This window comes from Halichoerus grypus, chromosome X (assembly GCF_964656455.1).
Source record: "Halichoerus grypus chromosome X, mHalGry1.hap1.1, whole genome shotgun sequence".
Taxonomy (NCBI): domain Eukaryota; kingdom Metazoa; phylum Chordata; class Mammalia; order Carnivora; family Phocidae; genus Halichoerus; species Halichoerus grypus.
The window spans coordinates 121,949,312-121,965,472 of NC_135727.1; the positions used below are offsets into that span (position 1 = coordinate 121,949,312).

The window sequence follows — 16,161 nt, forward strand, 5'->3', positions numbered from 1 at the left end:
CTCAAGCAAGTCCTTACAGCTCCAAATATGTTCTGTATATAAAATTTATTTTAAGTACCTAAAGTTCCAGTTCTGTCCTTCAGATAGCAAACACACAAATAGAAATAAAGTGACAGTGGCACACACAAAATGCATCTCATCTTGTTGTAAGCTGTAAGATCCCGGCACCATAATAGGAATTTTTACCTGCTGCTGACGGGAAGGGAGAGGAGGCTGAGGTAGAAGCTAGTCTGTATCAGCTGTGTGCTACGCACATCAATCCACTCACTGAATTCCCTGCACAACCATGGAATGGAGGCAACATCCCAAGGTCTACAGGTAAGGAATCTGAGGTCAGAGAACTTGCCCAAAGGCACATAAGCAGAAAGGGAGAGAGACAGGATTCAGGCAGGACTCTAGGCCCCAAAAGACATCCTCTTATGCTTCCCTAGGAGACTAAGATTGAAGTGAAGAACTAGCGAATGAACAAAGTGCAGCCATCACCTTCTTAGTCATGGAATAAACAAACACATCAAGAGGATAACTGAAGATAAATTATGTATGACTAAAACTGAAGTTTCATATATTGTCTTAATGTCTGTTTCAAAACAATAGGCTTAACAAGTACCTCAAGCTCTCTGACACGATTTACTGAATGATTAAATTCTTCCTTTTTTGAATTGATAGCTGTGAGCTCCTCTTGCAAACGTATAGCTTTTTCTGAAAGAAAGAGCCAACCAATTAACATCATCATGTTTTCCTAGTGAATACAAAATCATTTAATAATTTATGGCCGTAGATCAGCCCTAATGACTATTATTTCACTATCTAAACAGCAGATGTCAGGGTCAAAAGAAAATCAGCAGGCAAGTACGAAGTAAGCCGTTACGCCACAGGTGACGGGACGTTAGCTGTCACGGTCAAATACGCGGCGAACTTCCTCCCGCTACACACACCTTAGCACTTACGCCATCTGCTCAGAGCACAGGGCCCTCATACCAACAGGTCTGAATTTCCTTGAAGACAGAGATTTAGTTGTCTGTTGTGATTCTGTAGGTATTATTTTATTATTTTTACTTCATCTAACACAAGTCTATATGGATACCTCATCAAAAAACACTTTGCCGAATGCACGATGGTACGGATACCTGAAGGAGCATGCGCCTTCACAGACAGCTGCGAAGGAGCAGGCGCACGCCGGCGGCCTGGCCGGGCGGTATCAAGCACCTAGCCCTGCTGTCCTCCTAAGAGTCCATTTAAGATGGCCACTGAAAGTTTAGCTCGTCATCGACAAGTTCCTAGACATATATTAAAATGTAAAATATCTCAAAGAATGAAACATTATCCAACTTTCCTAGTTTCCGGCTAATGTATACAAGAATTTAAGAGGTTATAGGTCAAGTGAAAATATCATGAAGCATAAAAATACATTAGAAGTAAACGAAATAAGAAACTAGATCACAGGGACGGAGAAGTTAAAATTTTCATTAGGAAAAAATGAAGTCTCTCACGGTTAAGAGTGATATTTACAGGATGGCAATAAGTTGCTGCCACCTTCTTGACAATCACATTTATCAAAATACATTGAAATAAAGTTGGATAAAAATCCTGCTGATAAATCACTAACCCCTGTGAATATACAAAAGGTTAAACACTAAGGTTCACAAAAATGTAGTAAGACAGTATTTTTTTTATTTTGTAAAATTAAAACAACAAAAAACATGTAATTTTTGTAGTAACAAGGATGTGTATGCTATATCTTTTTTAGAATACAGAATAGGCCCAACTAAGAAGCTAACAGCCTACATCAGTGCTGAAAAACACAGCTCGCCCCCAGAGTCACCTTTATTCTTCCTTTCATCTTCAATCAGCCTGTTCGTTCTGGTGATATAGTCATCCTTTAGTTCAAGTTGATACCTGCCAATCAGAAGAACCAAAAATGAGCTCCTTGTCGCTTTCCTGGACAGACTACCATCAATACACGAGCTTATCTGTGGCGCTGGGGCATCTAAAGGCACCAAACGTGACAACACGTAAACCTCAGGCTCTCTCAAGACCAAAGCCAGGGATATGAATTCTGAACATAAAAGGTCCGTAAAACCCTGCTGTGATCCTGTCAATTCGGTCCCAAAACTCAATCACACAAGATCAAGGGTCCTGTTGTTGTTGTGAGGTTACAGAGAGCAATTATTTCTCAGTTGGTCTCGACCGACACAAGGTAGTAAATTAAGGCCAACTTACAGTGTGCGTGACAGACTCTAAATCCCACATGATAACCAAGTCAGTCACTTGCAATTCACCTATCCGTCTCCCCTCCCTAAGATAAGAACTTTTGCCCTTAAAGGCTGAGCACGGCATTGAGAGCCAACTGCCACGAGCTTTAGACCTGAATTAGCAATACCCAAAGGCACATCTCTCGGGGCTTCAGCCATCTCCACCAGCTGTTACCAGTTGACTTTCTGGTTCAGAGGCCAGAAAAAGGAAGGAGAAGCATCCTGTGATATCCTCCCAACTTCAACACTTGGCTAAAGACACAGAAGGACCCCCAAAGCTGGACAAATGATACCAAACAGTTCACTATATCCATGGCTAGGCAAAGTTAACAAACTGCGAGGAATAAAGGAAGAAAAACGTGTGTAACAACTAGGGTTACTTCCGTGTTCGCTAGTATGTTAGAGGAGCAGACATAAAATAGGTAGATCAAATCCATCATTTCGAAACTGATACAATGAAAAGATGCTACCTTTTTTAACAGAATTCGTTTAAAGAATAACTTCCAGAAACCTTTGTGGGTACTATGTAATGGAATACCAATGACAAATTATGAGCAAGGCAATAAAAATGAGGCCAATGACTAAGACCTGCCCAGAGGAGCTGAGTGGAGTCCTCGCTTCACTACACATGCACTTAGTCAGTATTAACTGAGCACTTATTATGTGCCAGATGGCGCGCCACGCATGGGAAGGAGTTACCATATGGGCTTAATGCCTTTGCACGAAGAGATTATTCACCGAGATACAAAACTCAGGCTATAGAAAAGCCCCAGGGACCACACTTGTCCATATTCTCCTCTCCTATGCTGTGTTTTGCTTCCTATAGCTAATCCTTTTTCTGGATTCGGACTTGGCAGAACCTTGAAGGAATACCAGGCACATGTTCAGTGACAAACTCTGTCTCCGGTAAGAAGACCACTGTAGAAACTGTGGCCTATCCCCATCTTCATGCCAGTATGAGGAGAGAATGGAAGAAAGTGGTTGTACTTCTGACTTTTCAGCTGCTCAGCTGTGCAAACTGAGCAAGTCCTAAGGTGCCCTAAAAACTGAAGCAAACCATAAGCTCTCAGTGTCAGAGAAGCTACGAGTAAGAATGAGCAGAGGATGCTATTCTCTGCATCTTTTTCTTTTTTTTTTTTTTTTTTTTTAAGATTTTATTTATTTGACAGAGAGAGCACAAGCAGAGGGAGAGAGAGGGAGAAGCAGGCTCCCTGCTGAGCAAGGAGCCCGATGCGGGACTCGATCCCAGAACCCTGGGATCATGACCTGGGCCGAAGGCAGCCGCTTAACCGACTGAGCCACCCAGGCGTCCCTCTCTGCATCTTTTTAAACCCATCTTAAATATTCATGGGAAAGGCTTGACTACCAACGAAAACCTGTATTTTTTTAAACACCAAATTTTGCCATAAACTGTCTTATCTCCCCAAAAAAACCCAGAAAACAAAAAACAAAAAACAACTGTCCGTCTTATCTATTTCATCAGTGTTGCTGTGCTTCTAGCAACTTAATGAAACACGGGATTCCTTTAGCAATGCCACGCAATTACTTGAGAAGTTCATTCTTGAGCTTCTGGTCATAGCTCTCCTCAATGCTCTTTATATTCAGTTCCCGCTTCCTAAGTGTGTCAGTTATGCTTTTATTTTTTTCCTCTTGCAGCCTCTGAGTCCTGAAATTAACAAAAATAGAGAAAGCAAATAAGAAAACCACAACATCTGAAGTAACAAATTTAGGGGGAAAAAAATAGCCTGTGTTTTAGTTCCTCCATCTATTTTATGACCTGACTTAGTTCATCAACTAGCAGATGGAATTATCCGGTGGCACCTGGCTAAGGGGAATGTGAATGTACCAAGACCAAAGTGGTCTCTTACAGAAGAGGATCCACACTCAAAAAAGGGTTACAGGGGATCAATGGCTATCATCAATTTAGGGATGAAAAAGTGATGTTTTTAGTTACAAAGCTACAAACCAAACTCTAGTGTACTTAAATGCTTGTATCTTCTAGAGTATTACCTTCTAATTGTGAGACTTAACTGATGAGCCCATAAGAATTATAGGTAGAAGATTCATTTTTGGCATTTAATAATCCATCGAATGAACGTTGAAAAGAGTGACGAGAGAGAGCAAACGATAGATGGGTCCTTCAGAACCTCCAAATCCGGAGAATGGAGTGCTTTTCATGGAGAGACCCCCCAGTCACCCACAAAACCAATTCTGGAGCCGGGAGTCAGGTTCACAAGTACTTAGACCAAACCACAGTGAGGAGTGCCATGAACAGGGTTTCAAGCAAAGGATAAACGCTTTGTGTTAGAGCTCCCTCTGCTGGCTAATCTGTAAAGCAAAGGAGCATTAAATCCATTTATTTTAGTTTAATATGCTTAGACAGGAGGAGTCCGGGACGTGGAGGTAAGGAAGTGATTATATAATCATGATTATGTAACTGAGAATCTGCCCAAATTTTGCCCCTTTACTATTCTCTATCAATGTGCCACTTCAGTATCGCCAAAAGGAGAGTAAGGTAGGCAGAGAGAAGAAATCAAATGAATAGAGCCTACAAAAATGAAAAAACAACATTAATAAAGATGGAGACAAACTCTTAAATAAAATCGGATTCCTGGAGTATCTATGAATGTCAAGATCCCAAATGGGAAAGAAAGCTTATTCCACCAACTACAGACTGGTGAGCTTGGTATTAATCCCAGGTAAGATTTGAAGGCTGATACATCTGTGAGTACTTAGAAAAAGTAACACACACACCAAGAGAAATAGTTTCACCCAGTATAAGTCAAGTCAGAGCCACCATATTTCCTTTTTTTTTTTTTTTTTTTTTTTAACAGTAGAGCAAGTAAACATGGAAGGTCTGGGTATCTGGAGTTCAGTTGCTATGTGCATGTGAAACTATTAGATCTGAACGGAACGTAAATGAGAAACACAGGATTTGTCAAAGCATTATTAGCTTCTTCAAATCACGTATCTGGTCTTACTATAGCCCAATGATGGTGTCTCATTCTGCTTTTCACCCTAATGTCTAATATTTCATAAACGAAACCCCAGTCTTTGTTTCTCTTAATCTGTGCCTTTTAAAATCAGGTGTTGTCACTTTAACAATTAAAAACTACTTGGCAATTAGCATCAGACTATTAAGACACCTATTTAGTTCTTTTAAATCTCATTCATTCTGAATATCTGAAACGAATACACATTACTCACAATTCAAAAGCTTGGATCCGTTGCTTCAGGTCGGCTTCTCTGCCTCTTAGCAAATCTAAATCTTTTAGTAGAAGCTGCCTCTGAGCATAAATTTCTTTGGTTTCCATCTGTGTATGAAAGCTTTAATTTTTAGTAAGCAAGCTAAAGAAAATAAAACAGATCTGAACATCCTGCTTCCTAAATTCCAGAAAACAAACTCCAGACACTTAGGGTTACAATTTCCCTTTCTCTTAAGAGGTTTCAATTCGAGGTATGCTTTTTGCCTAATTCCTTACCCAGACACATGTTCCCTCCTTCAATGACTGTGAAACTCCATTATCCTGTATTCCTAACATCCCTGGTCTATTTGTTCTACGTAACATCTCTCGGACGCTTAAAATTTGGGTAAGTGCTTCAGCAAGAAAAAAATGACAAAATGGGTGTTTAGCAATAAAACGTCGAAAGAATAGAATTCCCCTGCTTCTGTTGCTGTCGGAAAGTTTCAGTTCCCGTTCTGACTCAGCAGTAGCAAGCTGAAGGAATGGGCCACACCTCCATTTGTGTGTCTGCTGAGCAAGGCTTCATGGAACACCTAGCCTATGTCAAACAGCACACTCGGAGCTGGACAGAGAAGGATGCAGATACAAGTCCCACCTTTACAAAATTTGCAGTTCAGTCAGGGAGAGAGAAATAATCAGACTATGATGTGAGGATTTTATAACCAAAATACAGAAAGACTCTGTGGCAGGAGCGACAGGCGAATCAGTCTGTCAGTAGGAGTCCAGGGAAGGCGTCACAAGGAGGTGACATTCCAGCTGGATTTTGAAGGCCAAGAGGGTTTCATCAGGGACGGAAGGAGAAGGGCATTCCAGGTGGTGGAAGAAAGACACGATGCTTTGCATGAGGAGGGCTTCTTGTCCAGAGCCTTCAGAGAATCAGTTAACTAAATGAGTGTTCTGGTCTGGTAACTGATTGGTCTGAACTAGTCAGTCACCGGTCTTGAGGATGCAGTTGTTCATCTAAACATAATCCAATCATCTCAAAGACAGTGCTTCCCACATTTATTTTTATAGGAGCCCAATCACCAGAAATGGTAAACAAAACCGTACAGGGGACGCAATCAGCATGAAACAACTGGGTCTGACTGAGAAGCCCCGAGCAAGAGCTCCCGACGGCAGCAGCTCCGGCCGGACACAGGGAACAGTGGTCCCAATCCAGGCCAGTCAAAGATAGCCCCTTGGGAAAGGAACCGGATTCTCCTACAAGAGTGGACCCCACGCCTCCTGCCACGCCTCAACCTTTCTACCTCCTGTCCAGTCACGCTCCGTGAGAGATCAGATGGCCACCTGACTGACTTCTACAGGCCTGGACTCCGCTACTCCGGGGACCTTGACCTTCGATCCAATGGCAGCACACTGCGTTTTGTTGCCAGTCTTCATGTGACAGCTCCGCTTGCGACCCTATCCTCTTGGCCCATGCTTACCCTTCCACCTGTTGGTAGCCCCAGACCTAGTCCTTGAGGTCTCGGACTCTGCCACATGGCCTTCCCTTCTCCCCTGGGCTAGTAGCCACCCATCTTGCCCTCTGGCTTCCTTCACCACCCCACCGAGCCCCAGTGTCTTCAATTAAACAGGCTGCTTTTCTCAAGCCAAGTCAGCTCTATAAAGCTCCGCTCCCCAGGCGCCTCTTCCTACCCTGGCTAACCTTACAAAGCCTCCCAAGAACTAGAACAGAGCAATCACCTACAAGCGCTTGGTTTGGTCTACATCAGTCACAGGCTGCCCGTCTCAGCTGGGCCCCCAACACAGTGCCACCAGTCCTGTCTGCCTCAGAGCGTTGCTCTGCCTCTGCCCCCACGCAACCGTTCCCCAACTGCTGATCCTCTTCTGGAAGCTGCCCCCCTAACCCTCAGATCTGCCCAAGAGGATGGAGCTTATTCAGTGTGAGTTTCTCACAATCCCCACATGGATGTTCGCACTCACAGTTCTTTCCTTCCAGCCGTTTCAGAGGAACGAAGTCTGCATATTGTTTTCCAGGCCAATCCTTCCACTTGTGCTCTTGACCGCAGTCCCTAGTACTCCTGTCTCTGTCTTGTCTAACCAACTGTCCCAACCCAGTCACAGACCTTGAGCCAATCTACTAAGAGCTGCAGGAAACAGACACCCAGTAAATAATTGTAAAATGTTACCTCTTGGTACTTTTGAATTCTCTCAAGAGCCATCTTTTCCCGAGAAATGAGGGCTTCAGATTTTGCTTGACAAGCTCGCTCCAATTTGTTCCGGAACTCAGCTAACTCCCTCTCAGCCTTTCTTCTCTCTTCCATTTTAACTTCTGCTATTTTGGTATCTTTGAAATATTTCAACTGCCAATTGATTACAAATAACTATAAATACCAATAACTATACTAAAGAAATAACTTCTCTCTTGATGGCTAGGTTTAACACTAATGCTCTACTTAAATATATTTAGTTTAACTCATCTTTAGTTTCATCTCATTCACTGTACCTGTAGCATTCATTCAAAAGGCACAAAAAATGACATCAATTAGAAAGAAAAATCACATGTGCAATAGTTTATCACATTCATTAGTAAAGATTCTCCATTTTTCCCCTTATACCTAACATTAAGGCATCAAAAGATAAGCACCAATATCACTCTTGCTAACAGCAACAAGATACAACTTACCTTTTGACACATTTCTGTCTGAAGCTGCTGTTCTATTTCTCTCTTATATTCATTTAACTTTATTTCTAAAGATTCTAACTTGGGACGCTGAGGGTAAGCATCCGCAAACTGATCATCAATGAGCTGAAGCTTTTCTGCTATTAAAACAACAACAACAACAACACAGGAAGTTAGGACAGAGAAATGTGGTCAGGTGAGCAAGAGGCTAGAGCTCTGTTCAAAAGCAAAGAATATACTTAGGGGAAAGTGTAGGGATCTCTGCAATTGACTTTGAAACATCAAAAAATTAAGACGGATAAATGGATGGGACAGACAAGTGCTCGAGCAAGTATCACACAAATTTGCTGGGAGTATCTAGGTATACAAGTGTTCAGTGTACAACTATTTCAACCTTTTTGTACGTTAGAAAATTTTCATCCTCAAATGTCAGGGGCAAAGAAAGCAAAGCGTACAATAGAAGTGAGAAAACACTGGCATCTCTTTCTAGTCCCTAGATGCCAAGGCAGAACGAAGTGGACTTTGGTTAAAGGGGACTCACACGTTCAAAACACTGACTTTAAAATAAACCAAAGATCAAGTATTTCAACTCCTCTGCTTTACAGAGAAGGAAAGTGGCCCCTACAGTTTGAGTGAGTCCTCGAGGGCTAAGCAACTATGTAATGGTGTAACTGGGACTGAGACCAGGTCCACTATCTCGCATTCTAGCGCTGTTTCCAGTAGACCCACAGCCCTCAAACCAACTGTGGATCAGAATCAACCATGCAGCAACATGCAAATGTGTACCTAGAGGACAATCTCAGCCATGGAGAACACCAACACCCACCAAAGAGAATGCACATGAAAAAAGGCTGGCAGAAGTACTGGCAGTGTTCATCTCTTTAGAAAATTTTAGACAGGGTGCCTGGGTGGCTCAGTCGGTTGAGCGACTGCCTTCAGCTCGGGTCGTGATCCCAGGGTCCTGGGATCGAGTCCCACCACATCGGGCTCCCTGCTCCGCGGGGAGCCTGCTTCTCCCTCTCCCACTCCCCCTGCTTGTGTTCCCTCTCTCGCTGTGTCTCTGTCAAATAAATAAATAAAATCTTTAAAAAAAAAAATTTTTTTTAGACATATTTTCCATTTACTTTTCTGTGTTTTCCAAATGCTCTGTAATTGTGCTGTTCAATACAGGACTCTCTAGCCGCATGCGGCCACTGAGTAGATGAAATGTGATCATCTGAATTGACATGTGCTCTAAGTGTAAAAGACACACCAGATTTCAAGGACTGAACACAGAAATTTTATCTAAAATAATCTCATTAATGTTTTTTATACTGATTACATGTTGGAATATTTTGGTCATATTGGGTTAAATAAAATATATTAAAACAAATTCACCTGTGGGTTTTTTGTTTTTTGTTTTTTACTATGGCCACTAGGCAATTAAAAATTACATATGTGGCGCATATTACTGGACAGCACTGTTCTAGAATAAGCATGTACCATGTTCCCAATGGAATAAAACCTATGCCAAAATAAATTAAAGGCCTAGTTATACAGTGTAGCTTTTACCAATTATAGGTTCATCTTTTTTTTTTTTTTTAAAGATTTTATTCATTTATTTGACAGAGAGATAGACAGAAGAGCACAAGCAGAGGGAGTGGCAGAGGGAGAGGGAGAAGCAGGCTCTGCACTGAGCAGGGAACCCGATGCGGGACTCGATCCCAAGACCCTGAGATCATGACCTGAGCCGAAGGCAGACGCTTAACCATCTGAGCCACCCAGGCGCCCTATAGGTTCATCTTCTTAAACGTTAAAAGCACCATTACTCCTTAAGACTCGGGAAGGGCCACGAAATCGATTAATCACATAATTTTAGAAAACTTGGACTCTACTATCAGTTCTGCCCCAGAATGTTTCCAAGTTGCTCTTCCTCTGGGGACCCCCATTTCCTCAACTATAAACTGAAGTGATACACCACTGACTTGTCTAGTTCTCTGCAATGCAACTCATCTAGGATTTTCTCACTTAGTGGCTGTAAAATAAAGTTAGATGAGACATAGGGAAGAACTTGCCAGTTAAGAGAGGTTGAATGCAACACACAAGGAAGAACGTGGGCCTTTGGATCCCCCCAAGATTTGGAAAGTGCAGCCTTAGCCGTCATGAGGGGAGAGCAGTTCTGGTCCCTTCCCACAATGATTCCAGAGGAAATGAGCACCTCCGCCACCTGCAGGTTGCATCCCTCCCAGTCAACAACAAGCATGTAATATAGTAAATCAGGTCATTTCTGTCATTTGAAAACAGAACAATTAAAATTCTGAAAGAAGGCTATAGTTACCAAGAGAGTCTTTGCTAGGAAATGTTGAATTTGTCTGAGTTTCCATATCACGGCTCACTTTGGACTGATGATATTCTGCCAATTCTCTTAAAAACTGAATGAGAAAACCTAGAAGACACAAAGTGTATAATACAGTTTCACTGCACAAATTTCTTTCATTTAACCATTGCTCAGTCACTGTTTATATAATCTTGGTTTTAAAACATTATCCTTTTTTACATTCTAGATCTTTTAAGAATAACTTCTAAGGAAAGGCCTTTGCAAACATGACGCAAAACGTAGAAGCAATAAGGATAAATATTTATCACTCTAACAATATAAAAATCAGAAACCTATATGGCATGAAATGAAGTCAAAAGACAAGTGATACACTGGAAAAAAAATATTTGCAGTAATATGGAAACAGAGGACTAATTTTCATAATATCAAAGAGCTCTTACAATTCAGGAAGAAAAAAAATGGAAAAATGGAACAAGACATGGACAAAATTTACACAAAAAAAGTTTAACTGTCAAACGTGAACAAAAGTATAAACAAATGCAAAATAATACAACAGAGAGACTGTATTTTTCCAGTAAGATTGCTAAGATTAAAAACACAGGCATATGGGACTTCTGGGAAGATGGCAGAATAGGAAGATTCTAAACTTACCTCCTCCCACGGACATACCTAGGTAACAGCCACAGCAGAGCAACTAACCCAGAAAACAAACCCAAAGACTGGCAGAACAGACATCCCACAGTTAATCGCAGAGGGGAGGCCACACTGAAAAGGGCAGGAGTGGCAGAGACACAGCTGGGAACTAAACTAACCACCAATTGGAGGGACACCACAAGCATGGAGAAGGGAGAAGAGCAGACCCCAGCCACACCAGGCACCCCAGACAGGGGTGACCTGCACTGAAAAGACGAGTCCCCATATCATTTGGCTTTAAAAACCAGTGGGGCTTAACTTTGTGAGTTTTTACAGTCAGCAGGGCTTCCCTCCAGGTACCTTAATAATCAGCGAGCTTAGCTCTGGGAGAGCTGGAGGGCAATAGGAAACGGAGTGTCCACTCTTAAAGAGCCAGCATAACAAACAACCCCACATAGAAACAGCACAGAAGCAGCAGTTTGAAAAGCTCCTGGGGTATACCTGGAAGGAGATTCATTTACTAATCTTCGAACCTGTGCTGGAAGGGCAGAGATCTTCAGGAGACATCTCCAAAAACAAAAGAGCTGTCAGGAGCCATTTCTCCCCACACCCCCAAGTCTAGATAGCCAGACACTTCTGGGAACAGCATGAACAGCCCCCCCCCCCCCCACCTACCTTACTACCACCACCCAGCTCCCGTGTTCTCCTGCGGATCTGCCCCATCCAATGCCCAACTGGCAGGAGTCCCTCCAAAGCAGCTCCTGCCACGATACACCCCATAAGCCACCACTACAGAGTGACTCCTGCCCTGGAGATAGGAGAGGATAACCACACACACCAGCGCAACTACAGCCCCAGCAAATGGACTCAGGGCAGACATCTGCTCTGCCAGCCCCACCCACCAACCACCTCTCAGCCACAGGAAACAGGCTAAGAGCAGGGATCTGGTCTGACTGCTGACACCACCCAACTACAATCCCATGGCAACTCCAGACTAGCCCTTTAACAGCTAAATGAAATGGAGAAGAGCAATATGCCTGATAAAGAATTCAAAGTAATGGGGACACCTGTGTGGCTCAGTTGGTTCAGTGTCTGACTCCTAATCTCAGCTCAGGTCTTGATCTCAGGGACGTGAGTTGAGGCCCTGCATTGGGGTCCATGCTGGGCATGGAGCCTACTTTAAAAAAATAAATAAATAAATAAAGATACTTGATGGACTTGAGAAGAGTGGAGGATCTCAGTGAGACCATCATCAAAGAGAAAGAAAATATAAAAAAGAACCAATCACAGATGAAAGACTCAACAACTGAAATTAAAAATACACTAGAGGGAATCAATAGCAGATTAGAGGAGACAGAAGAACGGATCAGTGAGCTGGAAGCCAGAGTAATGGAAAGTTCCCAAGATGAACACCAAAAAGAAAAAAGAATAATAAATAATGAGAATAGGTTAAGGGAACTCAGCAACACCATCAAGCATAATAACATTTGCATCATAGGGATCCCAGAAGAAGAGAGAAAAAAGGGGGCAAAAAATTTATTTGAAGACATAATAGCTGAAAACATCCTCCATCTGGGGAGGGAAACAGAAATCCAGATCCAGGAGGCACAGAGAGACCCCAACAAAATCAACCTAAGGGGGTCCACACCAAAACACGTAATTAAAATGGCAAAAAGTAGTGATAGAGAATTTTAAAGGCAGCAAACAGTTATATACAAAGGAAACCCCAAAAGGCTATAAGCTGATTTTTCAGAAATTTTGCAGGCCACAAGGGCATGGCGACATATATTCAAAGTGCTGAAAGGAAAAAAAAATCTGCAACCAAGCATACTCTACCCAGCAAGGCTATCATTCAGAATAGAAGTAAAGAGTTTCCCAGACAAAAGTTAAAGGAGTTCATTACCACTAAACCAGCCCTACAAGAAATGTTAATGGGAGTTCTCTGAATTTTAAGAAAAGGCCATAATCACGAATAACAAAGTTAGGATATGAAAAAATTTCACAGTTAAATACAAACATAATAAAAGTAGATTAATCACTTATAAAACCAGCATGGAGGTTAAAGTACAAAAGCAGTAAAATCAATTATATCTGTAAAAATCAGTCAAGAGATTCACAAAATAAAAGGATGTAAAGTATGACATCATAATACATAAAATGAATGGGGAGAGATGAGTAAAAATTCAGTGCTTTTAGAATGGGTTCAAATTTAAGCAACCATCAACTTAACATACAGATATATGCATAAGATGTTATTATGAGCCTAAATATAACAAATCAAAACCACTGATACACCAAAAATAAGGAGAAAGGAATCTAAGTACATCACTAAAAAAGCCAGCAAACTATGATCATAGAGAGCAAGAAAAGAAAGGAACAGAGAACAAACATACAACATGTAACAAAATGGCAATAAGTACACACCTATCAATAATTACTTTCAATGTAAATGGACTAAATGCTCCACTCAAACAACATAGGGTGACTGAATGGACAAAAAATAAGACCCATCTATGGGGCACCTGAGTGGCTCAGCTGGTTAAGTGTCTGACTTTTGGTTTTGGCTCAGGTCACGATTTCATGCATTATGGGATCGGGCCCCTCACCAGGCTCCTGCTCAACAGGGAGTCTGCTTGAAGAGTCTCTCATTCTGCCCTTCCCTCCATTCGTATGTGGCTCTCTCTTGCTCTCTAAATAAATAAATCTTAAAAAAAAAAAAAAAAAAGCAAGACCCATCTATATGCTGCCTAAAGGAGAATCACTTCAGACCTAAATATACATGTAGACTGAAAGTGAAGGGATGAAAAAACATTTATCTGGCAAATGGTGGAGCATGCAACTCTTGATCTCTGGGTTGTGAGTTCAAGCTCCAGCTGGGTGTAGAGATTATTTAAAAATAAAATCTTAAAAAAAAAAAAAAAGAACAATGTAAATACTTATGCACCCAACACAGTAGCACCCAAATATATAAAACAGCTAATAACAAACATAAAGGAAGTAATTGATAGTAATATAATAATAGTAAGGGAGTATAACACTCCGCTTACATCAACAGACAGATCATCCAGACAGAAAATCAATAAGGAAATATTGGCTTTGAAGGACATGCTGGACCAGATGGGGCTAACAGATATATTCAGAAGGTTCCATCTTAAAACAGCAGAATACACATTCTTTTCAAGTGTACATTAAACATTCTCCAAAACAGATCACATGTTAGGCCACAAAACAAGTCTCAAATTCAACAAGATTGAAGTCATATCATGTATCTTTTCCAACCACAACAGTATGCAACTAGAAATCAACCATAAGAAAAAAATCTGTAAAGTACAAATACATGGAGAAACAAAGGAAAAAGAGACAGACAGACTCTTAAATACATAGAACTGATAGTTGCCAGAGGGGAGGTGGGTGGGGCGATGAGTGAAATAGATAAAGAGGATTAAGAGTATACTTGTTACGATTAGTACTGAGAAATACATAGAATTGTTGAATCATTATATTGTACACCTGAAACTAACACTCTATTATACTTGAATAAAAAATAACCATATACTCACACAATGGAATGCACAGCAATTAATATGAACAAACCAATGCTAAAATAGTATCAATCAATGTCATAATGCTGAGAGAAAGAAGCCATACTCAAGATATATTGTAGGGGGGCACCTGGGTGGCTCAGTTGTTAAGTGTCTGCCTTCAGCTCAGGTCATGATCCCAGGGTCCTGGGATCGAGCCCCACATCGGGCTCCCTGCTCAGCGGGGAGTCTGCTTCTCCCTCTGCCCCTCACCCCACTTGTGCTCTCTCTCACTTTCTCTGTCCCTCTCTCAAATAAATAAAATGTTAAAAAAAAAAAGATATTGTAGGATTACATGCATATAAAGTATAAAAACAGGCATTAATAATCTATGGTGCTAGATATCAGAAGAGCAGTTAAGACTGGGTAATAGGGAAAGCATAGTGATTGGGAAGGATACAAGGGAGGCTTCTGGGATGCTGGTATTGTTCTATTTCTTGTGGTGGGAGGTATTTCCTGGGTACATTTATTTTTGATGGTTTCACCAAGCTATATTTATAATTTCTGCATTTTGTATTACTATACAAGTATTTTGATTGAAAAATAGGTATACATATATATATAATGTTCATGACTGCATTGTCCATAATGCTGTTGGATTCATCAGTTATGGCATTAAGTTAATTGGGACACATCCATTAAAAAAAAAAAAAAATACAGGAATACCTTAGTGATCCTGAAATTTCAGTTCCAGACCAGTGCAATACAGTGAGTATCACAATAAATCAAGTCTAATGAATGTTTCCCAGTACATATAAAAGTAATGTTTCCACTATACTCGAGCCTACTAAGTGTGCAATAACATTCACTATGTCTAAAACAGCAACGTACATATCTTAATTAAAAAATATTGCTAAAAACTGGGGCGCCTGGGTGGCTCAGTCATTAAGCGTCTGCCTTCGGCTCAGGTCACGGTCCCGGGGTCCTGGGATCGAGCCCCGCATCGGGCTCCCTGCTCCACGGGAAGCCTGCTTCTCCCTCTCCCACTCCCCCTGCTTTTGTTCCTCCTCTTGCTGTATCTCTCTCTGTCAAATAAATAAAATCTTTTAAAAAAATAAAAAATATTGCTAAAAATGCTAGCCATCATTTGAGCTTTCGGCCAGTCGTACTCTTGCTGGTGGAGGGTCTTGCCTTGGTGTTGATGGCTGATAACTGATGAGGGTGGTGGCTGGTGGAGGTGGGGTGGCTGTGGCCAACAGCAGGACAACAATGAACTCAGCCACACTCACCCTTCCTTTCACGAGTTCTCTGTAGCACATGATTTACTCAAAATAGAACCTCTTTCAAAACTGGAGTCACTCCAGGGCGCCTGAGTAGCTCAGTCGGTTAAGCGTCTGCCTTCGGCTCAGGTCATGATCCCAGGGTTCTGGGATTGAGCCCCGCACCCCGCATCGGGCTCCCTGCTCCGCGGGGAGTCTGCTTCTCCCTCTCCCTGCTGCTCTGCTTACTTGTGCTCTCTCTCTCTGACAAATAAATAAAATCTTAAAAAAAAAAAAAAATTGGAGTCAAT

The 16,161-nt window shown here is 41.6% G+C and overlaps 1 protein-coding gene across 3 annotated transcripts in view; it reads right to left on the bottom strand.

Annotated features, from left to right (window-relative positions):
- Positions 1-16,161, bottom strand: part of OFD1 (OFD1 centriole and centriolar satellite protein) — a 55,708-nt gene that overhangs the window by 17,450 nt on the left and 22,097 nt on the right. For all 3 annotated transcript variants that reach the window (XM_078064249.1, XM_078064251.1, XM_078064250.1), the window contains exons 6-12: positions 10,438-10,545; positions 8,124-8,260; positions 7,627-7,800; positions 5,460-5,566; positions 3,799-3,918; positions 1,823-1,896; positions 608-699 (exon numbers count right to left, since the gene is read on the bottom strand). In XM_078064249.1, the coding sequence (XP_077920375.1) occupies positions 608-699; positions 1,823-1,896; positions 3,799-3,918; positions 5,460-5,566; positions 7,627-7,800; positions 8,124-8,260; positions 10,438-10,545 (812 nt within the window). The remainder of the gene's footprint in view (positions 1-607; positions 700-1,822; positions 1,897-3,798; positions 3,919-5,459; positions 5,567-7,626; positions 7,801-8,123; positions 8,261-10,437; positions 10,546-16,161) is intronic.